Source organism: Camelus bactrianus, chromosome X, assembly GCF_048773025.1.
Source record: "Camelus bactrianus isolate YW-2024 breed Bactrian camel chromosome X, ASM4877302v1, whole genome shotgun sequence".
Taxonomy (NCBI): domain Eukaryota; kingdom Metazoa; phylum Chordata; class Mammalia; order Artiodactyla; family Camelidae; genus Camelus; species Camelus bactrianus.
In genome coordinates this window covers 84,377,477-84,405,210 of record NC_133575.1, presented here as the reverse complement: position 1 = coordinate 84,405,210, position 27,734 = coordinate 84,377,477, and the positions used below count along the sequence as shown (strand labels likewise).

At 49.2% G+C, this 27,734-nt stretch overlaps 1 protein-coding gene across 3 annotated transcripts in view; it reads left to right on the top strand.

The window, feature by feature from the left end:
* The window catches only part of FRMPD3 (FERM and PDZ domain containing 3), a 121,892-nt gene that overhangs the window by 48,864 nt on the left and 45,294 nt on the right, over positions 1-27,734 (top strand). Inside the window, exons 3-6 of one of the 3 annotated variants that reach the window (XM_074359200.1) lie at positions 626-741; positions 16,800-16,954; positions 19,959-20,061; positions 22,975-23,020. In XM_074359200.1, coding sequence (XP_074215301.1) covers positions 16,807-16,954; positions 19,959-20,061; positions 22,975-23,020 — 297 coding nt within the window. In that variant the 5' untranslated portion in view covers positions 626-741; positions 16,800-16,806. Of the gene's footprint in view, positions 1-625; positions 742-16,799; positions 16,955-19,958; positions 20,062-20,998; positions 21,278-22,974; positions 23,021-27,734 lie in introns of those variants that run through there. The other 2 variants (XM_045509983.2, XM_045509985.2) reach the window with 2 other exon arrangements.

Sequence of the window (27,734 nt, the reverse complement as noted above, 5' to 3'; positions counted from 1 at the left end):
TCCCAGGACCGATACCTCCACCTCCACCGGCAAACTGACATGGAGTTGCCACCTGTCCCTAGTATTCTCAGGAAAACAGAGGAACAGGAGATGGAGACACCACTATTCAAATGTTGCTTTGCAGCAGCACAAAGTAACTTTTGAGGCAGGCAGCAGCGAATTTGCCATCCCTCGGGTTTCCAGTCTTGATCCCGCCGCTTATTACCAACTCCTGTATTTGGGTCTATTTGCTTTGATCCTCTGAGCCTCAGTTTTAATTTCTGTACAATGGGGAGGATGCTGGAATGAGAAAATGGATATAAAGCCCAGTGCCCGGCACTTAGTGCTCACCCAGCAGCAGCTGGATTACCCGCACGTCACTGTACTTGGAGCCTCCCCTCCCCGGCTCCCCCGCGGGGGCCTGTCCAGGATGGAGGGGGAGGGGGGAGTTCCTCCGCGGCGGATTGCGGAGCGGGCGGGCAGGCTGGCGGGAGGCAGCAGACGCCGTGTTTACCAGCTGCCTCGCTAGTTCGTCACCTCAGCTCAGCCGAGGCTCTGGGGCTGAGCCAGTCGCCTCCTTCTTTAAGATTCTGGTCACAGCAGGGGCTGGGTTGCTAAGGCAGGCGCGATCTTTCTCTTCCTACAGACGCCGCTGCCGCTACCGTCGGCGCTGGGCACAGCCGGGGGCAGCGCGAGGGGGAGACGGCCAGAGGGTTCCCGGGCCGGGCAGCCGCCCAGCCCCGGCCGCAGAGGGCCCCGACAGTAAGTACCGCGCGCTCTGAGCCGCCGGGTTTGGGATCGCCTGGGAAAGGGCCAGAAAGAGGGGCGCCCAGCCGATGAGGATGGAGTCTGTGGGGTTGGGGGGTCAGCAGCCGGGTGCTGGGGTCCTTGCTGGCCCTTTACAGAGACTCGGGGCAGCACTGGCGTGGATCCCCCGTCCCGGGTGCGCGCCTGCTGGGCGCCCGCAGTCGATGGATGGAGTTGGCGCGTCGGGAGCCGACATCCCTACCCCCATCTCCCAACCCCCCATCCCGAATCCCCAAGGAGCCGTTCGAGTCGTGGGGCCACCGCAGGCCCCTTGGCGGCGGCACCTGCGAAGAAATTGAAAGACAGGATGCGCGGGGCTGAGGGTTTGGGTGCCCGAGGAAAAGTGGCGGCGTAAGCGGGAAGTTTTCCGCTGGAGGTGGGGGTGGCAAGGGGGAAGGAGAGAGAGAAGGAGCGAGGAGGGCGAGAAGAGGGCGAGAAGCCGCCAGGCAGCTGCCCGAGGTGGGCAGGGGCGACCCCTCCAGGGACTCGGGCCCTGCCTTCCCCACCGCCGCCCCACCCCTAAGCTCCGCCTCCCTACCCCAGCCCGGAGCCGGGTGTCCGAAGTGCGTGGGCCTTCTGGGCGGCCTCCCCCCAGCGCCTCAGCTTCCCCAGGGCCAGGCGCACCCTGGCTGGTCTGCCTTCGCGTGGCCTCGGCGTTCACGAAGCATCGCGGGGCTGAGAAACAAGACCGCCCAACGAGGTGGTGCATTACTTACAGAAAGCTTGGCAGGTGGGAATATTCAGGTGCATACCTGTCACTCTTTTTTCCTGAGCTGTGTAAAATTCGGGAGGAGGGGGGTGGCGAGTGTCAGGGAGCAGTGTCTTAGAGCACAAAGGTGAGTTTATCCTAAGTCACTTAGTCTCATTCTTAAGAGAAGACCCAGATCTCCCTTTTGCTCCTCACCCCCACCTCTCCCAGACACTCATCTTGACGGAGAGTACTGATGATCACAGTAGCTACTATTACCATGTGCCAAACATTGTGCTAAGCTTTTTAGGTAGCAATGAGAATTCGTGTACAATAAGAACTGTAGCGGGCATTCACTCAGTGCTTTCTGTGTGCCAGGCACAGTTGTAAGTGCTTTAGATGTATTATATTTAATCTTCTCGACTCAGTGAGATAGATCCTGATTATTATCCTCATTTTACAGATGAGGAAATTGAGGTGGTGGAAATTGAGGGGTGGGCAAACCCAAGGTCCCACAGCTCCTGAGCAGCAGAGCTGGGCTTTCTACCCAGTCTTACTTCCACACCCCCTCTGCTAACTACTAGAAATAGGATGAGAACTTGACTTTAATGAAGTAGTAATACAGGGTTTGTTTTCCCCACAGCAAAGCTTATTTATTCTATAGATCTGAAGTCAGGGCCCAAGGTCCAAAGAGATTCGAACCAATCTTCAAATCACCCTCATTGCATTCTGTGGGGAAAGTAAACCAAGTGAGCTGTAACTGGACAGCAGATCCTACTGGTAGGTGCCTAAGCATAACAATGATAATAGCCGTTGCTAATAGCCATTATTGATTGAGCACTTGTATATTTAATCTTCATGTAGGTACTTTGAAGTAAGTGCTATCATGAGCCCCACTTTACAGATGAAGGAACTGAGGCTCAAGAGGTTAAGTAACTTGCCACAGAATTGGGATTCCAGCTCAGATCCTCTGCCTCCAAAGTTCCTGTTGGAGCTAACCTTTGGCAGATTTGTGCAGGAGGCAGAGGTTCCCCCGTCGCCTTCCCAGCCAGTTGCCCAGAGCTCGGCACTGTTCCCTCCATTCCCAGCCCCCCGCCCTCCGCCATTTTCGTTGAAGAAGGGATTGTACAGGTTGGTGGAGAAAGGACTTCCTAAAGAAAACGGAGCATTCTGCATGGATTTGGGTTTTGTTGTTGTACTAAGCGCCGTGCCTGTAACATCAATAAGTTGTTCTGCTTTATAGGTTTTATTAATTAGACAAGTGTCTGGTCTGCTGGCTTGGAGCTGTTAATCCGACATCATGGCTCTATCTGAGTACCTCTGTAAGAATTATTTTCTAAAAGTTTTTCAAGCCTTATCTGCAATGCTGGGCAAAGCCATTTTCCCACCTCCTGGGGAGGGAGAGGGGGCTTGTCTTTTGGCCAGGACTTCAAAAGCTGGGACAGCAGCCGATACTTGAGTAGAAGAATTGCTGTGCCTTTTGATTTTTGGCCCTCCTTCCACCAGGATGGCCCCTGTGAGCCGGACAGAATGTGGCCGGGTCTGGAGGGACTCCTCCAGGGCACATCTGGCCCTGCAGTGGGGATGTTTGTCATTTCCCACCCTTAGCCCTGACCTATTCACAGAGCTGGCTTCCACGGACCTTCTTCAATGTGGGCATAACAGGGCTTTGGTCGCCCATTACTATGGCTGAATTTCCGTGTGCCTGCCAGCAGTCCACCCTTCCTGCCTCCTCCCATAAGAGGGGGTCTTCCTTGTGTAGCTTTTGAGTGGTGCAGAGGATGTGTTGCTAGTAGCCCAGTGCTGGGCTGGGTCCCTGGTGGTCCCTGTGGCCTCTTCTGAGTGCAGTGTATCATCTCAGAAGGCCACACAAAAGGGGCCACTGGGTAGCACTTGTCCTCTGCCCTCATTCCTGTAGCCAGAATTTAAAGATTTGCTTCAGTTTTGCCTGAATTTTTTCTATGATTTCTTCTTTTAATGCCAGTGGCTTAAATACCTAGAGGTTTCCCTCTTTGCTGAATCTTCTCCTTTCCTGGAATGCCCTTCTCTGCCTCGTCCATCTGCTGGGCTCCTGTTCACCTTCAGCTTGGGTGGGAGTCATGGGGAGGGGGGAATGGCCCTCCCCTGTACTCCCATAGCATCCTCTGCTGCCCCCTGTGGTGCCAGGGGACACATGGTTTTATATTTGTCTGTTGACATACCAGCCCCCACCTCAGACTGCCACTTCCCCGAGGGGAGAGGTTAGCCCTAGTTTATCTTCAGTGCCCAGCATTGTGCCTGGCACAGAGTAGGTGCTCAGTACATCTTTGTGGCTCATATGAATGAATATGATCTAAAAGCCGGTGGAGGGAGCTCCTGACTTGCAAGGGACTCTGCTGTTGTTCCCCTTACAAGAAGGCAGGTGGGAGCAGAGCTTGCATTATTCCGTAACAAAGAGTCGCAGTTCTGTGGACTTAAATCACTGAAAAAATATAAATACACTGTAATGCCAAAACCTGAATGCCTGGGGAAAGACTTTCCTGGTTAATAGAACATTCTGGGTAACCGAGGGTTAGGCCAAAAATACACATTTATTTTTTTCTTTACTCCTTTTGGTTCTTTCTACAGTGTCTGGGTCTGGTTTTCTACCTTACTGAATTGAGTTTGGGGTCCATCATTGAATCTGTGTCGCCAAGTAGGAAGCCTGTGAGTTCTTGGGATTCCCTAGGGATCTGTCTCCCCCGAGCCTGGTTGCAGAGTAGGGTGTGATCTCGTTACTACACCCACCTCCACCCAGAGACAAGTCTACAGGCCCTTTAAGGTTTGCCGTTTTACTGCCACTCACATTCTGGAAACAGACAGGGGTCCCCAGCTAACAACATGGGGGAGGTGCAGTGTTCACTGCTAACTCATATCCTCTGAGATAGAAAATCAGCACCTGCTCTTGCCCTTCGCTTTTGTTCAGCCTCACTTCTGTTCTGATTCCATAGGATCTTCCCTTTTTCCTTAGGAAAGACCTTAGAATTCCTTCCTCCCTCTCAGAGAAAGATGCAATTAGGCAGAATAAAAGGTGTCTCATTGCCCTGCGGCTATAGTTGGTATCTCTGGATGCCTCCAGATGGGGTGACATGAATTTACCAAGCCTCTGCTAACATAACCTCTTTTGTCAAGTTGCTTCTTGACCTGATTTCTGCCCTATCCCACCCCCCAACCATGCACTCGATGGACAGCTTGGAGGTGGTGCGCAGAGGGGAAGCCAGGGCTTGCTCCCTCACTAAAGGTTAGCCCGGCACTTGCTGGGCATGGTTCTTGGGCTTCAGATACCACCTGCATCATCTCAGGCAAGGAGGGGGCAAATGGGCCATCTAGGCAAAACAGCAAGAAGGATGTGCCTTTCTCTGTCCAGCTATGACTAAACTGGCTTGCCCATCTCCTCACAGGCTTCCCAAGTGGGGCGGGGGGGGCACTGGGGAGAGGACCTGATGCCCCAGCAGAGCCAGACATGAGAGAGGGAGTGAAGAGAAGGTTTACTCACTGTCTCCCTGGGTCAGCTCCTGCTGCTTGCTCCCCCAGCCCACCTCTTCCCAGCATCCCCTCCCCCAGAACCCCAGCCCCTGACTCAAGCTGTCCCCTTTATGCTTCCTGCCACAGCGCCCCTCCCTGCCCCTTCTGTCTCTGGGCCTATTTTCAGTGCCCTCCCCCTCCCCGGGCCCAAATCTGGCCCCTCCTAGAGTCCCCAATTGCACTCTTCGTCCAGAAAGCTTTTCCCTGCTGCTTCTGGAAATGAGCAGAGAGTGGACAAGGGTGATGTAAATAACTTCCCAGATCCCTGGCAACTCTGAGATTCTCCAGCTATTTGAGCAGAATCAGTGGTTGGGGGCGTCCCAGGCTGGTGGCCTAGGCCATCAATGCCTGGCAGCCTCACAGACAGGAAAGAGATGGCACAGCCAGCCGCTGAGTAGGCCCCCATTTGGCTTCAGGAGGCTTTGCCTGGAGCCCCGTGCGGCCAGCGCCTGCCAAGCAGCCCCCGGAGGGGCGCTGTTTGAGCCCTGGGTCTTTGGCTGCTGGAGGCAGCTACTTGTTGGGATGTTCCCAGCAGCTCCTGTCCACACCTGCTCCCCCTGGCCTCCAAGCCTTGTTTATAGTTCAGCCCTTGGCAGACTAGAGGTTAGAATCCAAGAAGAGAGAGTGATCTGGGTGGCCAGGGACCCTCTCCCAGCTTAGCATTCTGTGCCAGAGCTCTGCAGCCCAGCCTGGCCTCGGAAAGATGTGTTCACTGAGGGGAAGAATTCGGGCCTGCGCTCCCTTCCCTGCCAACTCCACTTTTCCCATCATGACCATTCCCTCCCACCTTCTGGAATTCTCTCCCCTTCCTGTTTTCTCCTCTTGATTTCATTCTCTTTCACAAGAAAAAGACAGCCTCTGGTGGCTAGGGAATTGGCTCAAGTTAGGACAGTGTCCTGGGTTCTTGTCCTGAGGCTATTTCGTATTTCCCCCTCACTCGCCACATCCCCATCTGTGAAATGTGGCGGGTGTCATCCTGCTGTCAGGATGGCAGAATAGCAGTGCCCTTCCTCAGAGAGCTCAGTGGCTGGAAGTTCTATTCCAGAAGGCTCTCATTACCGCGTGGTCCTAGCGGGAACCTGAGGGCAGAGCTAGGGGCTGCTTGAGGGCATTTAGAGAGCCGGCCAGGCAATGGACCAGGCCTCCAAAAAGTTCAGGCAAAAGATCTCTGCCAGCCTCGCCTTCTCCAAGCCTGTCCTTTCTCTGTCACTGTCTCCAGGGCCCGCCTCTTGTCTCCGTTCTCTGCTTCTGTCTGGGTTTCTTGGCTTCACCTCGCCTCTCTCCTCCCTACTGGCTCTGGCTGGCCCCCATCTCCTGCTCTGCTGTCTTCTCCGCCACTTCTCATCTCTCCCCCTCTGGCTTGGTCAGTCTGTCTCTGCCTCCCTCAGAATGCTTGGTGTGGGATGTGGAGTGCGGGGGCTGAGGGGCCCAAGACTCTTTGGAGTGACAGAACAACTCCTTCAAGCTCCCGTGAATGTTTCATCACTGCAGTTCCCCCTCACTGCCTCTACTGGTGACGAGTGAGGGCTAAAATGCAGGGATCTCCCCACTAACTCTGCCACAGCTAAGTGGCAGCAGCTTCAGACCTTGTGACCCATGGTGCCATATGGCATCAGCATCACATCTGGCACAGCCCTCACATCTGTCACCGGGCTGGCAGCCCCAGCAGGGAAGGTTTAGGAGCATGTCTGGGCATATTAGACAAGATATCTGAGTCTATTGTATGTGTAGCCCTTGAGGGGAGAAGTGGAGGGGATCGGCTACCAAGAGGGTCCTCTGCAGCCTCCTCTCAGAAGCATCATGGGGTTGGTCTTTTGTGAGGTGACTCCAGGCTGCCAGGTATTTGTGGAAGGACAAATGACTTTGGTCTGTCTGCCTGCTCCCCGGTGACCTGCTAGAACAGGTGCCAGGTGTCTCCATTCCAGCCCTCTTGGGAAAAGCAATTGCTTGGACTACCAGAAAATGAATCCAGACACCAGAAGGTCTTCCAGAAGATGCCTCTCCAGGCTCAGCTGAGGAGGAAGCTTCAGGGCCATGAAGACCTGGAGGGAAAGGGGGAGGAAAGCGCTGGAGGGAGCCCTAGGAAAGGAACCGAATTGTCTACCCAGAGGCTGTCAAGAATGGAAAAGACTATCCAAAGTCATCCTGTCCACTCCCAAGCCTCTGGTCATTCTGAAAGAAGAGTTGTTTGCCCTTTAAAGAAACATTCCTTCCCTGAGAAGGAATAGCCATTAGATGTCCCATCCTGGTATTCCTCAAAGGACTAGAGACATCCTGGCTGTGATTTCTTCTTAAATTGTAGCCCTCCTCATCCTCTTCCTTTTACCTCATTCTCTCCCTATTTTTGTCTTAGCCAAGGATGTGGAAGGGTTTCTCCCATGGCCCAGACTCCCCATCTAGAAACCTGTCTTTCATAGGCTGAGACAGAACCAGTAGGCATTTAATAATGAATTTCATGGAATGGCCAGAGGATTCTAATCCATGTGCCTACAAATCACTCCTATCTGTGCATCCATCAAGCCATTTAGAAAATATTTATTATAGCACCTACTATGTGCCAGGTACCATGCTAGGTGGCAGAGGTAGACTGTTGAACAAGAGACACAGTCAATACTCATATGGGGTTTACAGCAAAGTACTCACAGAAATGAATATATGATTACAGATTGTGATCAGTCTCATGAAGGAAACAAACAGATCGGGTTGCAGTGATAGGAAGAGAAGGGGTAGAGTTCTCAGGGAAGACCTCTGTGAGGAGGTAATGTGTAAGTGGAGACCCAAAGGGTGAAAGACCAGCCATGTGAAGAATGGGGAAAGAGGTTTCCAGGACAAAAAGTATGTTCAGTGGAAAGATCTGGAGGTAGCATAGAACTTGATGTGTTCAGAAACTGAAAGGAGGCCAGTAGCGCCAGATTGTTCTAGGCAAGAGTAAGAGTAGCATAAGAGAGGTTGGCAAAGAGGGCGGAGGAGATCACAACGGGGCCTCGTCAGCCGTTGAAAAGGAGTTTGGATGTTCCTCACTTGCAGTGGGAAACGTGTACAGTGTTTTAAGCAGGGAAATGACAGGATCTGATTTGGACTTCTGCAATATCTGTAGAGACCAGACTTAAGAGGGGTCTGCAGTGGCTACAGGGAGACCAGGAAGGAGGCTGCTGTAGCCATCCAGGGTAGAGATGCTGGTGGCTTACACTAGGTGACAGCCGTGGAGATGGAGAGAGTTGATCAGATTCTGAAGGAACAGCTGCAAAGACTTATTCAGAGATTAGAGGTGAGGGGTGAGGGAAAGGGAGACACAGGACTCAAGACTGACACTTTTCTGGCTGAAGCACTGAAGCATTCATGGTGCCATGTACTGAGAGAGGAAGGCTGACAGAGGCTTAGGCTTGAGGGGAAAAAATCAAGAGTTCACCTTTGGACATGTTAAGTTTGCAATTCCTCTGAGACACGGGAGTGGAGATGTCAGACAGATATTTGGAATATAGGAGCTTGGGAGCTCACAGAAGAGGTGTGGGTAGAAGGCGCATTTGGGAGTTGTCTGCATGTAGATGGTATTTCAAGGCAGGGGGCTGATAGATCACCTGAGAAAGAGAGTAGAGAGAGAAGAGAAGGCCTGGGACTGAGTTGGGAAGAACTGCAGTCTCCAGTGAGTAAGGAGAGGGGGAGAAGCCCACAAAGAAGACTAAGAAAAAGTGGGCAGAAAATTAATTGGAACGTCAGGAAATAGTCACAGAAGCCAAGGAAAGAGAATGTTCCAGGAAGGAGGGAGTGGTCAATTGTCCGAAGCTGGTTAGGGGCTGAGTCAGATGAGGACTAAGAGATAACCATGAAAGCCACTGGTGATCTTAACAAGAGCAACTCTGGAGTGAACGATGTAGAAGCCAGATTAGACTGGATTGAGGAGCAAGTAGGAGATGAAGATGTGGAGAGAATTTGTGGAGAAAATACACTAGCATGATTCTGCAGAGGTGAAGAGATGATGATTTGAGAAAGAGAGTGAGTGCCCAACGGAGCAAAATCCTTGAGAAGATGAGGATCTCCTCTATGGTACCCGAGTGTCAAGGAACAGACCTGCCATAGATAGAAGAAAAGAAAGCTCCTCCATTTCAGCAGGATGGAAAAAGGAATCCTGGGTACAAATGCAGACAGGGCAGTGTGTAGATTCGGTGGTGGTAAGATAAAGGAACTCTCATTTGATTGCTTCTCTTTGTTCAGTAACAGATGGGATAAGATCGTCTGAGACTTGTTGGGACAAATGGGGAGGTAGGAAGGATGGAGGAGAGAGGAGGGGCTATGAAATAGTCATCTTAGAGAGTGAGAAAGTGATGGCCAGATAGCATTGAGAGCCTATAGCGGGTTTGAGACCAAGGGTACAAAGTGAATGCCATCTACCCAATTGTGTGGTTCTTCTCCAGCTGCCTTTAGCTGCTTGGATGCAGGCGCAGAGAATGCATGTGGTTGAGTTTATTGAGGAATGAGGTTTGCAAAGCAAGAATAGCAGACGAAGTAGAAGTAAGGAAGTAGAAGGTGTTTGCAAGAGAATGACCATAATGATAGATCACTATAGGGGCTCTGACATGGACATGAAGGGAAGTGAAGATAAGAAGGAGCTTGAAGGAGAGGAAGAAAAGGAATAACTCTGGCCAAGTGCTTAAGGAAGACCTCTCTGAGGAGGTAACATTTAAGCTGAGACCTGAAGTCAGCTCTGCAAAGAACAGAGGAAGAGATTTCCAGGAAAAGGGAACAACAAATGAATAAGCGATTGCTATGTGAGCCAATTAGTCCTGCAGTGGGAGTTCTTGTGGAGTTAGACTGGACGAATAGATGGAGAATACAGAGTGGGATGTTGGCAAGGGAGATTGGGGCAGTGGTCCAATATCTGATGACCACCCAAAATCTCTGTGATGATGGAATGAGTGACTGAGTGAGGATGGGAGAAGCAGATTTTGGAGGCCTCTTCATCAGCATATGGATGTTGAATTCACCAATGATGATATCAAGAGTTGGAGTGGGCATCAAAAAACTAAAAATAAATCCAAAAAATAGAAAATAGAAAATAACAATAACAAGTATTGGTGACATCGTGGAGAAATTGGAACTCTTGTGCATTGTTGTTAAGAATGTAAAAAAAAAATAGTCACTGTGGGAAACAGTATGGCAATTCATCAAAAAATTAAACATAGGATTACCATGTGATCCTATGGTTTCACTTTGGGATATATACCCCAAAGAAGTTAAAGCAGAGACTTGAACAGATTTTGTATACCCATGTTCACAGCAGCGTTATTCATAATAACCCAAAGTTGGAAACGACCCAAGTGTCCATTGACAGATGAATAAAATGTGGTTCATGGAGACAGTGGAACATTATTCAAACTTAAAAAAAGGAAGGGAATTCTGACACATGTTACAACATGGATGAATCTTGATGACACTAGGCTAAGTGAAATAAGCCTGTTAAGAAAGGACTAATTTTGTATGATTCCACTTATATGAGATTCCTAGAGGAGTCAAATTCGTGGAGCCAGAAATATAGAATGGTGGTTGCCAGTAACTGTGGGGAGAGGGAAATGGGGTATGAGGGTTTAATGGGTACAGAATTTCAGTTTGGGAGGATGACAAAGTTCTGGAGATGGATGGTGATGATGGTCGCACAACAATGTAAATGTGCTTAATGCTGCTGAACTGGACGCTTAAAATGATTACAATGGTACATTTTATGTTAGGTACATTTTACCACCATAAAATAAAAAGGGTTAGAGCAGAGGGCAGATCACATGTGACTAGGAACTGAAGTCCTCAGTGAGTGTGAGGACGACTCAGGAAGTCATAGACAGCAATGAGGAAGGAGAAGGTGGTAGAGGTGGACACCAGGAATATTCCTCAAAGGAGCAAGATATTTTGCAGAAGGGAGGAGGAGTAATGGCGTTGGCAAGCCAGGAGGCTCCTACCCCACCCTACAGATCCTGAAGGTCTTGAGGTTGGAGAGGGGAAAAAAACTCCAGTTTCCACTTGAGAGGGCTGGTGGGCAAGTGATGTCCTCAAGGAATAAACCAGTCTTCCATTGAGAAAGAAGGTGAAAGGGCACTTTCAGAGAGTCAGTTAAAGCTATAGAGGAGTTCGCTGTTGGCTGAGTGTTCTAGAGCACACAGTGGAAGGGTTTGAAGGGAAGAGAAAGGTGACCTTTGGGGATGAACACAGCGGGGATGAGAGTGGGTTCTGAGGGCTGACCGGAGTTGAGTGGACTTCTTTCTGGTGGTGACTGAAGTTAACATGCATGCGAGGCCTGCTGGGCTGAGTGTCCCCTATGGGAGGGTGAACTGAGAGGCAGGTAGGAAGTCAGTTCTGGGGCTGGAGTCTCCAGTATGTCCTCTTTGCTGTGGTGGCTTCAAGGGAAGCTGCTCTGACAGACAGCACTGGCGTGGCCCTCTGCTCACTGGCAAAGGAGCAGTCTGCTGACTCTCCCACCAGGTCTGCTCACTGCCTGCTACTTAGTCCACAGATTCTACACAGCAAAAACCGTGTAGGAAAATGAGCCCTGGAGCAGGACAGAAAGTGGTTGACATTGCATCTCCACCAGTGTGTAGATTAGAGGTGGATGTCCCAAAGCAAGCTACTTAATCTCTTTCCCCAGATCTCAATTTCCCTATCTGTACAATGGCAATAATATCTCCTTGTGGGAGCGAGGCCATATGTACACAGTACCTGGTACATCGTGAGTCCTCAATAAACAACAGCTATTGTTTTCAGCACTGTCTTCTCAGCATCTTCCTCTTCTTAACTCCCAGATGTTGTGAGTCCTTGGGCTGTTCTTGTGCAGACCAGACTCTTTAGTAAGGCTAAGTGGTGCCCTATCTATCCAGATCTTTCTCTCCTTTTCCTTAATGCAACCTTACCTGTTTTATTTCATATCCTTTTAGAACTCTCCGTATTCTCTCCTGGGGTAAATCTGATTCAGCCTATGAGTCCTTTGTTTGCATGACTTTATGTATCTGTTCTCCAAGGTAGCATTTGTGTTTGAACTGGGGCCTTCAATGCCATAACCCAGTGGAATAAAAAGCACCTCAGTTCTCCCACCTGATTGTGACCCTCCCATTGTCTGAGAATACCATTCTTTTAGATCTTGCTCCTCAAAATGTGGGCTGTGGACCAGCAACATGGGCACCACCCTGGAATTTGATAGAATCTTAAACTTTGTTCCAGACCTACTAAATCACAACCGTTCTGGCCATATCCCCCAGTGGTGCGTATGTCCATTCAAGTCTGAGTAGCGCTGCTAGAGTAAGGAGCAGCTAGCCCAAGTGAGGGCTCCTTTACTGGAAGAAGGATTTATGTTCAAGTTCCTTACAAGAGGGCACCAGAGCAGTTCCTTCAGAGTCGCCAGGAAGGAGCTCCCATTCCTGCCACAAGGAGAAGATAGCATCTCCTGGGGTCCCAGCTGCCAGGCTGGATCTCTGGAGCTTCCCGGAGAGTCAGACTCCTGTGATTGGAATCAGAGGGCTAATTGGCCCCATGTGGCTCCATATCCTTCCAGTTGCAAGGGGAGTGACAAGACTCCCCAAGGAGCCAACCAAATGTAAAGAAAAAGGAGCCAAAGGCAAGGAGGGCGGGGAACTAAAAGCTGACGCCTGGCAATTTAGCTGTTACATACATTTCTGTTTTCCTGCCCCAAAGTGCAGGGAAGAGAGCAGCAGCTCCAAATCAATCCATCTTCTTCTCAGTTCACCTGTCCTTCACCTGCGTCCTGCCTAGCAACTGTTGTCAGCATGTGATCCAGCCCCAGGTCCCTCTTTGGACAGCAATAGGGGGATCAATTTAGCCCACAGATGAACTGGAGTCAGGGTGTCCACAGGGAGCCAGGTCATCTGAGAGCTGGGACAGCTGCCTAGAAAACGTGGAGACAGAGCGCTCTGTGGGGCTGCCACTTAGAGGCAAGGTGTTGATGGGGGAAGGGCCTGGATTGTGTGAAGCTGCTGAAGTTCATCTCCGGCACCCGTTCTCTGCTCCTCCAGCCAGCCTGAATAATGCTACCAGGAATATTGCCACCGCTACATCTACGTGATATGTTTCACCTTCCAAAGTGTTTCTGTAACCATGATCTCATTTCATTCTCCCAACGACGCTGAATGAAGTGGATCAGAGGCAGATGAATTAAGATGTGGGCTGGCCATCCAGACTTGGCCAGGATGTGGAGAGATGCTGGCTGCAGGGTTGGGCCAGCCCTGAGATGGAGACCGAATAGCCAGAGGGTCCAGGACCCTGAGTGGGTGTAGGTGGGGGTGCTGGAATTGTGGGCCCAGTCCAAGAAATTTGGCTCTGGCTGGGGCCCTCATTGGCCTCTGTCTTGGAGGCTGGGGTAGTGGAGGAGCAGAGACCTAGCCTATTTGGCAGGACAGTTAGAGACTGTGAGGAGATAATGAATATGAAAGCACCTTTTCTCGGATGAGGTAATGGGTGTAAAAATGAAAAGAATCACGTGGCTATAAAGTGTCGTTATCATTAGGCAGAAGAGAAAGGCTAGACCTTTACCTGGGTCCTGGGTCACTGACTACAGAGGGAGGGCAAGCCTGGTGCAAGGGGAAGGGTTACCTTTGGGGGCCTTGGGTGGAAACGGGGCAGACTGAAGGCACTGTGTGCTTTGGGGCAAACAGAAGGAAATAGCAGGTCCCAGAAACAAAGCTGGTCTCGGGGTGGAGAGATGCTTCTTAATTTTGTTCAGGGTGCCCTGTCTGAAGGGACCAGAAGCCAGAAGCCAAACATCCTTCAAAGTCAAATTGCGTATTTCCCCCAGGAGGCCCATCACGTGGCCTGTGGACAGCTGAGCTCCTGTCATCCGTCACTGCTTGCCTTCAGTGTCACTCCCAAGTCTCCAGGCACTTAGCAAATTTCACAGGGACTGAGCTGCAGACGCTGAAAGATGCAAACCCTAGGAGCGAAGGGATGGCTTCCATTTGCATTGCAAAATGGCCTTCTGGTCCCTTAACAGACGTGTTTCTTTCCTGACCCCAGATACTAGGAAGGCCCAGGCAGCCTGAAAACAGGGCTGCTTGCAGAATTAGGGGAGGACCTAGTTAGGGACCTCCATTAGGGACAACCCAGGGACTAACTGCTCCAGTCACACCTAGAGACATGCCTGTGCCTGTGGGAGAAATAGTGGGGTCCCCTCTGGGAAGATGGGGGCTGCCCATGGACAGAGCTTAGCCTCTTGTCTCTCTTCCCATCACCACCCTTTCTTGGCTGTCCAGCACTGTTCCTGCCTCCTCCAGGGAGCCCTCTCCAGTCCTCCACCCCCTTTTCTGAACACACAATTTAGACCTAATTATGGAAGTCATATTTTCAGTTGGCACTCTAATTCTTTTGTTCATTGTACACTCGTCTCTCGCCCCCTATCCCCACTAGACTGGAAGATGTTTGAAGGCAGAGATCTTTAACTTCTTATGTCCCCCGAGGCTCCAACTGTCTGGCTAGGCACTCGTTAAATACTTGTTGATGGATTAACATAGTCAAAACAGTAAAGCAGAAAACTTGTTATCACGAAAGGCTCTTAGCTTGTTGGTTCCTCTGGCACTAGGAGTGTCTATTTTCATGAGTATTGGCGGTGCCTCAAGGACCAATGGAGACTGAAGTATCCCATGCTTTGGGAAAAAAAGGCAGCAAAAGTGAGGCTGCCGTGGCCAGGGGACCCTGAGTGCGAGACAGTGAGTCAAGCACTTCCATGGGTGCCTGGATCTTCCTTGTGGTGTCCCTGCTCCTTCCGCCATAGGCTGTGCAGCCCGACAGGCTCTCATCATCCAGGCTGCCCTGGCTGGTGCCCATGATGGAAATGAGCTGGTGTCATCCCAAGAAGAGGCTGTTTTAGTGCCACTGAGACGAGGTTGATTAGATGACTGGAGACAAAGGGCTCATTTCGGAAACAGCCCCAGGGGTCAGGCAAGACATTCGGCAGCTACAGGAAGATGTTCTCTGGCTCTTTTCAAGGCCAAGCTCCTGCCTGCTTTGGACCAGGAACAAAAAGGAGAGAGGTGCCAGCCTGAAGCCATCCTTGCCGAGCCTCTGTCCTGGGAGGTTGTCTATCCAGGACACCAGACAGCCGTGTTCCAACTTCTAAGTGATTTTCTGTTGAAGAGTGACAGTTTGTCTTACCAGTGTGGGAGGAAAGGAGCCAGTTTCTGAATTCACCTTCAGGAGGCTTGACTTCATCCTTACAGCCCCTTCTACCTCCCTAAGGGGCACCAGTCAGAGCCCAAGCCAGCTTGGGTGCAGCCAGAGTTGATGTGGCTGGATTCAAAGCAGCCACGGTATGTCTTCCTTCCTGAGTTCTTCTATGAGAGAGATGAGCCTGGGACTATGACTTTCTCTTGTGTACAATTACTCTAAAGCTTCCCACCATCCCTCCCATCCATAGTCCGGAAGCTCCTCTCTAATTACCAAATTTGTGTCCTGATAAACAACCTAATTGCTTACAATCATTTGCTACTGAGGAACTTGGTATTCTTAGCTAGTCAGCAATCACTCTCATCGTGTCAGAACCTCCCACTTCTTTTCCCAACCTTAGGCTAGTTTGATTAATTAGCTCCTGGCCCTTTGTATCTTGTTCAGACGGGCCCTGCCTGAAACCTTAATTTTAGAGAATACTCACACTGAGTCTAGAAAACCCAACCCCACTTATTAGTCCAGAAAGCCTGTGCCAAGTCTGGGAGCTGAGGCTCTGAGTCTCTTGGCTCTGGTCCCTTCTCTTCCACCTCCACATGCCCTGTCCTGCCCACTGGCCATTCATTCCCCCTTTTTGCCTCTTTCCTTGCCCTCACACCCATTGCCTTCACAAACTCCAGGGGTCCCAAGCCTTCAGTCCTTAGGGCTCTTCATTCAAATGCTTCACTCAGACCCATCCTGGCGTACAGTATGCCTCACCCTGTCCCTTGCCAGAGACCCTTTATAAAGTCCTTGTATAATTTCTAAGCTTCAGTAAGTGAAGTTGTGGGCATCGGGAGCACCATCTCTAATCTCTTCCAAGTATTGGGCAGCAATTTCTCTTCTCCCAGCTCGTCTGGGGTTCAGGTCTGCTGGCATTGTGCACAGTTGTTCTTGTCCCCATACCCAGTGCCTTTTCAAGCCCAGGGTCCCCATGTCTTCTTGCCCATGGGAGCCGTCTTCCAGTTGTCCCATTAACTGAAATAAGTTGGCATTATGCACAGTTGTGTAAGGGGATGGTCCTCCACCTTAGCCCATTTGTTTATATATGGCATCTTAGTCATTTATTTTTATATATAACCTATATAAGGGATAGCCAAGTTTAAAATTATGCAAGGACTTCATGAAGGTGCTCCATGTTCTGAAATGACTTCACATTGCTTCCCCCACTTAACTTGCCTGTTTTGTAGGCCCTTCCCTCAAGGTTTTGGTTTCTCTTAGGAAGTAAATAGCCGATTCAATGGGTGATACCACTTAAACTTCCAAAGAACAACACATTTGTTTTTGGGCTCCTTCTAGAGTCCCAGTATCTTGAGGAAAGGACTAATGTCAGGCTCCATGGCACCCGTTTCCTCTGTTGGCCCTGGCCCTGTAGACAAGCAGCTCCTCCTTTCTAGACTCTTCTTTTTCCAGTCTGAAATACCAGGCGGTCATCACTTTGCTGGGTCTGCTGGGGTCAGAGGGTGTAGGAAGCTATGTGTGTGAACTCCCGGGTACCATGGCCAGCGCCCTTATCGCTGTCCCTCCCCCAGCTGCTTTTGAGGCTTAGTTGCCTTTGCATCTTCTTTTGCTCCCATCTTCCCCTTCCCCTCAGTCATGTGATGCAGGAAGAGAGCACAAATGATATGGAATGTGGGCAGCTGCCAGCAGAGACGCTGCGACAAGTGACCATTCACCGGGACCCTATATATGGCTTTGGCTTCGTGGCTGGCAGTGAGAGGCCTGTGGTGGTGCGATCTGTGAGGCCAGGTAGGTGTCCCTCAGAGTGTCCCCCTGGCCCTGGCTCCTACCCCCCCTCAAACACCTACACATCTTCCCAAAGATCAGAGCACCCAAGTAGAGTGTGTTGCCAAAGAATTCATGAAGAGTGGGTAAAGACTTGCCAACCTATAACTGTATGAGGGAGCTGGTCTTTGAAGACTTAGCCACACAAACCACTGAGGCTGCTTAGGCTCTAGACAGAGGCTGCAATTGATGGTTTACTAAGGCCTGGGTCTTAATAAAGCTTCCCTTTGCATAGACCCTTCATAGAAGAGCCATACTGCCTTGGATGAGAAATACCTATCCAATTCAATTCAACAAGTATTTATAGATTGCCTACTCTAAGCCCAGCAAGGTTACAGGGAAGAACAAGACAGAGTTACTGTCCCCAAGAATCTAGCCATCAGGCTGTGGAGACTGGTACATACTCATGAAATAGGTCATTCATTGAATACTGGAATCAGGATAGAGACCATAGGTGGGAGAGGAGGGGAGGGGAGAATGAAATCTCAGAATGCCACAGTGGTGATACCAACACTTCCCATCGATGAAGCACCTACTGTGTGCTTTACATCACCTTGTTTAATCCTCACAGCCATGCCTGCGAGGTAAGTAATAGCATTCTTATTTTACAAATGAGGAAAGTGAGGCATAGAGGAAGGGAAATGACTTGTCCAGGGCCACTCAGCTAGGAAGTGGCAGAGCTCGGATTTGCACCTGAGCCTGTCCGAGGCCAGGAGGGGGAAGCAGGGCTTGCACGGGACTGGATGGGACTGACCAAGCAAGAGCCCCATTGGAACTGTGAATGAAATGGGAGAGGGCCTGAGCACCATTTTGTTCTGAATCTGCTCGGCATTGACAGAAAAGACAGACGGAGAGGAGCTCTGTTCCTGACTTGCTGGGCCTGAGGCTTTAGATGTTTACAAGAGTTTCTCACTCAGTCAAGAGGAGCAGCTGGAGTACAAACTGGTCTAGCAGAAATTTGATGAATTTCACAATCCTCAAAGGAGAAGAAAAAGATTTTTGTAAGCTCGCTCTTCAACTCGAGGGCATAAAGGAAAAAAAATTCAGTACAGGAGATCGTGGCTGACCTAAGGCTCCTGAGTCAGGCATGCAGTTTGGCAAAAGGTTTTTGAGGCTCTGATCCAAAATCAGATTTGGCCTGGGAAAGAGGGACCAGATAAAACTTAGTCACAGACCACCGGGAGCCCAGGCTTTAACGTCAGAAGAGACAGAATTCACAGGGTCACTGCAGGTGGTATGATAGTGAAGAGGAGGGAGTTGGAGACCTGGAGAGAAGGAAAGCCACAGGCGAGAACACAGGAGGCCAGGGGGCTGGCAGGCTGATCGAAGAGCTGCCCGCAGCCCAGGTGGCTCCCACATGAAAAGAACTTGTTTTGGAGACCACAAAAAAGATAAGATGCATCCTTTAAAGGAACTCTTAAACAAGCCAATGAACCATTCCATGAAAATAGTGGTAGACTGATATTACCACTGCCACCAGAGAGCCAAGGCCTGTGATTGGAGGTTGAGTTCCATGAGGACCTCTTCCATTAAAAGGGAGGAATGATGGGTGGATGGAAGGGAGGGAGGAAATAGGTAGAGTGGCCTCCACCTAAAAGACTGGCATTTGAAGCTGAAGTAGAGAGGAGGAATGAAATGAGTTGAAAGAATTATCCCTTGGAGGATATCATAACGACCACTCATTGAAGACTTACCAACATCAATCCATCAGCTGTTTTAAGTGCTATACATTCATCATCCCATTTATCCTCCCCACATTCTTACGATGTTATTTCCCCATTTCACGGATGAGGAAAGAGATATTCAGAGAGATTGTCTTCTGCAAGGTCCCACGACTAGTAAATTGCAGATTTGGGATTAGAGTCCAAGCCTGACTGGCTGCGAGGAGTGGGGTCTTCACCATCACACTCCCCATTTCTAAAGTTACTGTGCTGTCAGGGATGGGGCCACGGGGATTGAGGGTCATTGCAGTTGGAGAGGTGAGTCCTGCTGGCTGGGCCAGCAAAGCCACCCTCCACATACAGGCCCCCCTGCTCCAGAACCATCAAGTGGTGTTCAGGTGACATCATTGCCTTGTTTTTATTCATGTTTGGGGAACTGGCACAGCACACTTCTTGGTGGAGAGAGGGAGTAGTTGAGCTCTGGCCCTTTCAAGTAGATACAAATGAGAATTCAGGCTTCTTTGAGAGTGAGGCCTGTCATGAAACGTCTCTTTCGGGTTTGAGTTAAGTTGGATCCAACTTCTCATTTTCCCTGAATCTGTGAAGAGCTTTTCTCCAAGCCGATTTTGGCTAACCACCAGAGGCAGCACAGCCTGGGACGCCCCTCTACCCCACCCTGTACCCCAACTGGGAAGGTAAGGCTCTCAGACAACAGAGGTGGGAAGAAGAGAAAAAGAATTTCTAACTGCCCATGATTTAGGCTCTGTGCCTTGTTCCCTTCATTTCTTGGAGAGTAGCATGTCTCAGAGGGGAAAGACAATAAGTCCTTGAGATCACCTGTCTCTAGGCAGGTGAGTGAACGCCTACATCATTCCAGACCAGGAAGTGTGAGTAACATTCAAGTAAGAAGATTCCTCACCCTCTCCTGTCACCTGTATCAGCCCCCGGTAGTCTGGAAGTCATTCCTAGTGCCCAAGCAGCTCCCTCCTGGGGACGCAGAAATCCGTGTTCCTTTAGATCCAAGCCAGTAAGACACTCATTAACCTCAGCTAAGTGCCAGGCCTTTGTTGCCACACCACTCCCTGCCAAAGGAGGGCCACTCCATTTTCCTCCTCTAGTCCTCTGCCCTCCGTCTGCCACAGGCAGCAGCGGCCCGGGGCTCCAACCGCAGCCCTACCCCTGGCCATCTCCTGCAGGCCTCGGCGCCCACGTCAGCTCCTTCAGGCGCTGGCCATCCCCTCTCACCCAGACCTGCGCCTTCCCAGCAGTGGCCCCAAGCCTTCACGCCTCTCTCCTCTCCTCTGCAGGAGGCCCCTCTGAGGACAAGCTCCTGGCTGGTGACCAGATTGTGGCTATTAATGAGGAGGACGTGAGTGAAGCCCCCAGGGAGAGGTTCATAGACCTCATCAGGTAATAGAGGCCTCTTGGGCCTTGGCAAGAGCTGAACACGGCCCCCTCCCCGGCCCACCAGTGGCATAGCTATGGCTGCCACAGCCTTCCCTGGCTCTCACAGGAGCCCTCCCAGGAAGAGCAGCCCTAACCAGGGCTCCTGGCTATCCAGGACTTCCGGGGCCCAGGGCCCTGGCTTAGCCTTGTCCAGGGGTGTGAGCAGACACGAAGAAACAGCCTCCTGCCAGAGCTCACCTCACCTCCCTCCACCCAGTTGCTCCCTTCCCCCAAGCCCCTTGATTTTTGACTTACTGTGCAGTGGGACACACCAAGTGACCAATGAGGGCCAAACAAGCCATTAAAAGGACATTGTGAGATAAGCACAATGTGAGCAAGACATGGTTTCCTGCCTCCCCACCCTACTCCAAAAAAACCCACAAGGAGATGAAAATCCAAACCCCTGGCCAGCGGGTTGAGGAGGGGAACCTGCCATTGTGGATTTTGCTTACAGTGTGACCCCTTAGTGCCCTCTCCAGATGGGGGCAGGTGACAGAAAGGAGTCTTAGGAGGACCACTGCCAAATGTCTGTGAGAGTAATCACACTGACTTCCCCCCCACTTACCCCTGCACACATCATGCCACCATATACCACCCACCTCCACACACCATGCCCACCACATACCACATGCAAACACACACCACGCACTACAAGGATGCCCACACCCACATGTGCCACATGCTCACACACACATGCATACTCTGTATACACTCCTACACCCCCCACTCCCACCACAGACACACGCACGTACCACCCACACTCCCCCTTGCATAGACGTGAGGATGAGGAATGAGAGGATAGAGATGATGACTCTAAATCCCATGGGTTAACAACCTCAGTTTGAAGGACCTTGGCTATTTCCCCTCAAACGGCACCATGTGCTTTTTTGTTCTCCCAAAGCCCACCTGCCTCCAGAGCCCCTCCCTCTCCGTCGAAGGCAGACTTCACGCTCTGCGTCTGGAGTGACGTCCTCTCGCTAACTCTGGACGGGTTTGCAGTGCTTCCTCCCAAAGTCCATAGCCCTCTTTCCTCGATGTGCTCCGCATCCAGTTCAATATCCTGGAACGTGTCTGGTCCCTGATGACCTTTAATTTGTCTCTCCTCCAAGTTCAGTTTGTCCATTGAATTCCCACCTCTCCATCCTTCACCCTTCATGCTGCACCACCACACCAACACAAGGTGAGTTCTTTCAACCCCATCAGAGCACGTTGAGTTTCTTTCAGCCTGACCTCTCAGAAGTCTTCACTTTGCTTCTAGTGGATATCTTTGCACCCCAGAACAAGGTCATCCAGTTTTGTGAGGGAGTCCAGAGCACCTTCAGGGTCAAGGCAGGGCTCACTCGTTTGATAACCTCAGGGGCTAGCAGATCATCCATTCACTCATTCAGTGAATATTCATTATATCAAGTGCATCAGGCATTGTTCTAGGCACTGGGTATACAGCAGTGAATAAGACAGACAAAAATACTTGCCTGTTGGAGTTTACATTCTAGCGGAAGGAGGCACAGCATGAGCAATTAACATGCTAAATAAGTAATTGTACAATATACTAGAAGTCGAGGAATGTTATGAAAGACTAGAAGGCTGGATCAGGAATGCTGGGCACAGGGGTACAGAGTGCAACTTTAAATAGCATGGCCAGTGTCGGCCTCAATGAGAAGGTGACATTTCAAGAAAGACTTGAAGAAAGGAAGAGTGTTGGAGAGAAGGCCAGAAGAGCCAGTGCAAAGGCCCTAAGGCAGGACTGTGGCTGGCATGTATGGGGAACAGGGGAGAAGCCAGCATGTGGAATAAGTTAAGGAAGGGGGAGAAGGTAGTTACTGGGAGGGCTTTGGCTTTGTTCTACATGACATGGAGAGACGTGGCAGGGGCTGGAGCATAGGAGTCACATAATCCAATTTACACTAGGCCCCTACCCTGTGCAAGGATTTTCCATGGGGTTTTCCTTGGAACACAACTTCCTTCTCCTGGGAGCTTCCCTACAGCTCATCCATCCCCGGACTCTGCCTCGTTGAATATGGGAAATGTTTCAAGTCCTTGAGCAGGGGGCCTTGGCCCTTCTTGAATACCCAGAATCAAGGGCATCTTGACTCTGCTTTCTGAACACCTTTGTTCATAGAAACATTTGAAAAAAGGCCAGCAAAGAGAAGGGAAGCTCCTTCAAGGCAAACTCTTTCCATTTCTTTTAATTCTTTTAAAGGATTATGTATTCCTGGGAGAGAATTTTCATACCTCATAGCCTGTTGGATCATTGGTGTAATTCTTGTCTGAAGAGTTTAAAATTCTTCATCCTTCTGAATGTTTGCTATCTGGAGAGTCTTGGCTCCCATCTGTTGCTCCCTGGCTCTCATTTTTTTGGTCCTTCAATTAAAACAAATCTGCTGAGTATGAGTCATGATGACCAAATGACCTCCTTTGGGTTTTTCCTTTGAATTTCTCCTCTTGCTTAAATACCAAATTGCCAATAATCATGGTACACAGTTCCCAGGACTCTGACTGTGCACCCTTTGAGTTCCATAATTCAGGTCTTTAGTTTGCCTGGAGAATTTTTTAGCCTACCGATAAAATCACTCCTAGGGTTTGAGAATTTCTACAGAGAGAATGTAAGGAGGAGTATAAACAGAAGACCTGCAAAATGACAACCCCAGAGATCACGGTAATACCGGCTTCAGATGCCTGTGTAAACCTATATAGATGGTGGATGTCAGCCGCTAAGAACGATGGGAGGCGAGGCAGCCATGCAGATATTTAGATTGCCCTCTATCCTAATCCATATACCTGAATGCAGCCCAGGGGAAAATTCTGGTGTTGCTTCTTGTGCTAGACGAATACCCAGTGCATGATACACTACTCTCCTGTTCCCTCTTCTCTCTGTAGGAACGCTAAGGAATTCATCGTTCTTACAGTTCTGCACACTCATCAGGTGAGTGAGCCTCTTTGCCATCTGCCTTTCCTCCTGACTGAGACAAGAGTCACCTCATACTGGAAAGTGACAGTGATGGGAAAGGGGGAGGGGAGAGACTAGGACTGACATTGTTGTGAGCCAAGGATTTAGGAGTGAACTTCAAAGCATTGTCTATGCTCACGTCCCAGACTCGAGGATTTTGAAGGGCTACACAGTGCTGTGTTCTGCCTGGTGCTGTCTGCTTTGCCCCACTTAAGCTGCCTGCTGCCCCAGTTCTAGGCATATTTTCTACCTCTTTTCTGCTGTGCCCTATCGGAATTTACCTATCCAGTGTCCAACTCCCATTAAAACCTTGCAGATGGTGGATACTAATCTTATTCATTCATCCATCCAGGGTTGTACTAAACGCCCCACAATGTATGAGACACAGCACAGTATGTGGGGGATTTACTATAAAGTTGCTGGGGAGGTCCAGTTGGACAAATGGCTTCACTTTTGTCCTAGTTCAGTCACTAACTGATTAGGTGACCTTGGGTGAGTCAGTTCCCTTTCCTGAACCTGTTTCCTCATCAGTAAATTGAGGGATTTAGATGAGCACAGTGTTTCCCAAACTTGCCTGATCATAATAGTCACCAAGACTGTTTATTAAAAGTGAAAACACCTGGGCCCTTCTCCTCAAAAGTTGGGTTCAGAAGGCACAGTGTCCATTACTAGGTTAGATCCTTATAGTAATCTTAACTCAAATGCACAAACTCAGATACAAAACTTCAACATGCAAAACTCAGAGCCCTCCTTCCACTTCCAGCCTAGTTGTTTCTTCCCAGTGTCCCCAGAACTCCCATGAACCCCAGCACTGATGTCCCACCCCATCCCATAGCCACAGGAGAGGTCACAACTATTAGGGGTAGAGGACATGAAATCAGGGGAGGCTTCACAGAGGAAGCTGCCCCTGAGCTGTAAAAGATGGGACAGGATTTCCTAGACAGAGATGGAGGGATTTTCCAGAGAAGGATGACATCTCTGCAAAACCAGGGGCAGTGCACAGATGCAAGGTATGGGCTCATGAGTTAGGGGGACGGGATTCAAATCAAACTTTGGCATTAACTACCTCTTCCCACGGCCCCCAGCCCTCTTCTGTGTCAGCGTGAATATCACATACAGACACACACATACACACATGTACACATGCACTCTCATACGTGTTCCCTAGCATTTAGGTCTTTCTCAATTGCAATTCTCCTCTGTCTCTGGAAATGCAAGCCCTGCCCCTCAGTGGGTGTTACCAATAGGCCCCTCCCTCCCCATCTTACTGCGCGTGTGCAGTTGCCTAGTGGGCAGAGCCATCAGTCCCCACTCCCCAATCTCCTGCCATGAAAATGGCCAGTTCTCCCCTAAAATGATGCTTGTTGTGTGGTTGGAATTTATCTCTCTGATCAGAAACCCATTGTGGGTTACTTTGTTAGTCAGGTCTCCTCAAATGTCACTTTCTTATAGACACTTTTCTGGACTGTTCTTTCTAAGATAGCATCTACCTGTCACTATCTCCTGATACTGCTTAATTTTCCCAGCAGAGCTGAAATATTACATTGTTTAACTTTTTATTTTGAAATAATTGTAGAATCACAGGAAGTTGCAAGGCGAGTACAAGGACAGCCCTGTGTACCCTTTACCCTGTTTCCCCCAGTGGTTACATGTACATAACTACAATATCATATCAGAACTGGAACACTGACATCAATACAATGTGTGCCTATGATTCAGTGTCAGTCTATCACATGTGCGTGTTCATGTATCAACACAGTCAAGATACTGGACAGTTCTATCACTGAAAGGACCCCTCATGTTGCCCTTTTATGGCCACATCCACCTACTCCCCTCCCCAGTCCCTGTCAACCACTAATCTGTTCTCCATGTCTGTCATCATCATTTCAAGAATTTTATAAAAATGAAATCATAGAGTATATAACCTTTGGGCTTGACTTTTCCTCACTCAGCCCAATGCCCTTGAGATTCATCCAAGCCATTGCTTGTATCAATAGTTAGCTCCTTTTTATCTCTGAGTAGTATTCCATGGTATAGATGTACCACTGTTTAGTCATCTACCCATTGAAGGACATCTGGGCTGTTTCCAGACTTTGGCTAGTACAAATAACGCTGCTACAAACATTTGTGTACAGGGTGGTTTTTTTTTTTTTTTTTGAGCATAAGTTTTCATTTCTCAGGGACCAATGCCCTAGAGTGTGATTGTTCAGTCATATATTAAATTATGTTTAGTTTATTAAGAAACTACCAGACTATTTTCCAGAGTGGCTGTACTATGTTCATTCCCATGGAATATTATATGTATTTATTGTCTATCTCCCTCATTACAATGTCAGCTCCATGAGGGTAGAGACTGTGTTTTGTTCAATGCTGTATCCCCAGTACCTGGAATGTCACTTGGCTTAGAATAAGTGCTTGATAAGTATTTGTTGAAGTAATGAAGGAAACCCAACTATCAGCCATTGCAGCAACCTAAACTAAATTAAACTCAACTCAACTATCCAAACTTAGGTGCGGAATGAAGAGCCTAATACTCCCCCTGTGTCTGTCCCAACTCTCATCCCAATGACCCCAACACCCCTTGGCCGCCCACTTCTAATGGGGGCCCCCCGTTGCCCCAAGCCATGGCCTCTTTGCTGTGGCCAGACTGTTTTCCTTCCCCTCCTTGTACGTTTCTTAGTTCTTACCGCCCTACAGAATTCCGTCCTCATCCCAGCCCACATCTTTTCTAATACATAGCTGTTTCCTTGAAGACCTGGCTTGAGACTCATAGCTTCCAAACCCCTTTGCCTGACTAACCTCAATGAGAGTTTCGAATTCATTCATTTGTTCATCATTTATTGAATGCCTACTATTCTAGTCACTCTTTCAGGCTGGGAATATAGGAGTGCACAGGACAGACATGGTTCCTGCCCTCAGAGAGCTTGCTTTCCAGTTCTTGGCCTTGTGCTCTCTAAATCCTAGAAACAGAAAAGTGGGTGAGCACATGTACACAGGAACGATAGTCAAAACATTTAGCAGCCGTCCCGGAGGGGCCTTCCAATCGGAATGTAAACCAGCCACAGGCACAGGAGCAGAGTCTTGGAGGCCTCCTAACTGTGCCAGGTGTTAACCTTTTAGTTGATCATTTGTAAAGAGGTCCCAGGGGAGAAGTCAGATGGCGCCCAGGAAACTTAGGGCATTGGGTACTTACCAATCAGTGAGAAAGAATCCGTCAATATTTTACAACAGGGATGGCCATACCAGTGCATCCCGCCCAGATGTCAGCCTTGTATACGTGTAGAGTCCATCCTCATTATTCACAGATTCCATATTTGCAAATTCACCCACTCCCTAAAATTTCTTTGTTAACTCCAAAATCAGTACGGACAGTGCTTTCCTGGTCATTTGCTGACATGTGCAGAACACGAAAAGTTTGAGACTCTCAATGTACACGTTCCTGGTCAAACAAGGTCAAACAAGAGGTCAAAGAAGATGATGCTCTGTCTCCTTGTTGTAGCTGTTACACAGAGGCGTTTAGAGGATGGAGATGGTAGGGGACAGTGTGATGTAGTGCAGGAAGCTCCAGGTCTGGGGACAGTTGGATGGGGTTTGAATCCTAACTCTGATACCTGTTAGTGGGGCAGCTTCCGGCAAATCACTTAACACTTCACAACCTCATTTTCTTCTGGTGAAATAAAGAAAATCGAATCTACCAGGATGAGTTGTTTTCAGAATTTAAGATTATAATTTATGTGAGATACATACACACACACATTTCCCCTAGGAACAACTATTCAGTATTCATTTGTTCAGTGTTCGAGGTGACCTTATAGACCATACAAATGAGAATAACAAAAATTACCTGAGACAATCTCTCTCACGCTAGAGTGAAAGCTTCTTGAAGCCCCCCAGCGTGTGTTCACTGTTATAGCCCCTACATCACAGAACATGTTACTACGTTCACAGTAGGCACTTGGCATCTCATAAGCGCATGGAGACTGCTTCTTCTTACCAAAATCTCATCATGTTCAAGCTTGACAGTCTACCAGAAGACAATCTCTTGATAGATCCAGGATGTGGCTAAAGAATCTGTATTTTCAACAAGAGCCACAAGTAATTCTGAGGCTCTGTAAAATTTGGGAAACGTTGGACCAATCTCTAAAGCTTCTGCTGCTCCTACATTCCATGGCTGATAATGGTCTAATACCCTGGTTCTCTACCCTGGCTGTATATGAGAACCTCCTGAGAGGCTCTTAAACATATTGATCCTTGGGCTCTAGCCCTGACCAATTGAATTAGAAGCTCTGGGGATGGAACCCAGGTATTGGTCTTTGGAAAAGGCTCCACAAATAATTCTGATATGTAGCCAAGGTACATAGTCTAATATGTAGTCTCTTTCAGATGGCATTTTCCTTTTAAAGGAGTGACTCTTACCAAGGCAGACCACTGGGGAGTATTTTGGGCAGTCATAGGGACCCCCAAATCATACTGCATATACAGCCATTTATTAAGTCTATATCTATTTAACAGTGTTCTTTAATCTTTGAGTGACCAACTATTCCCCATGACTGACTGAATATGTATGAATCTTGGTACCCTTAGACCTCGGCACCTCATATATACTCAATGAATATTTTAAAATAGATGAAGTACTGGTGTGTGACCTAGAATAGTCCTGGTAAAGCAAGCAGACAGTCCAGGCAAATGA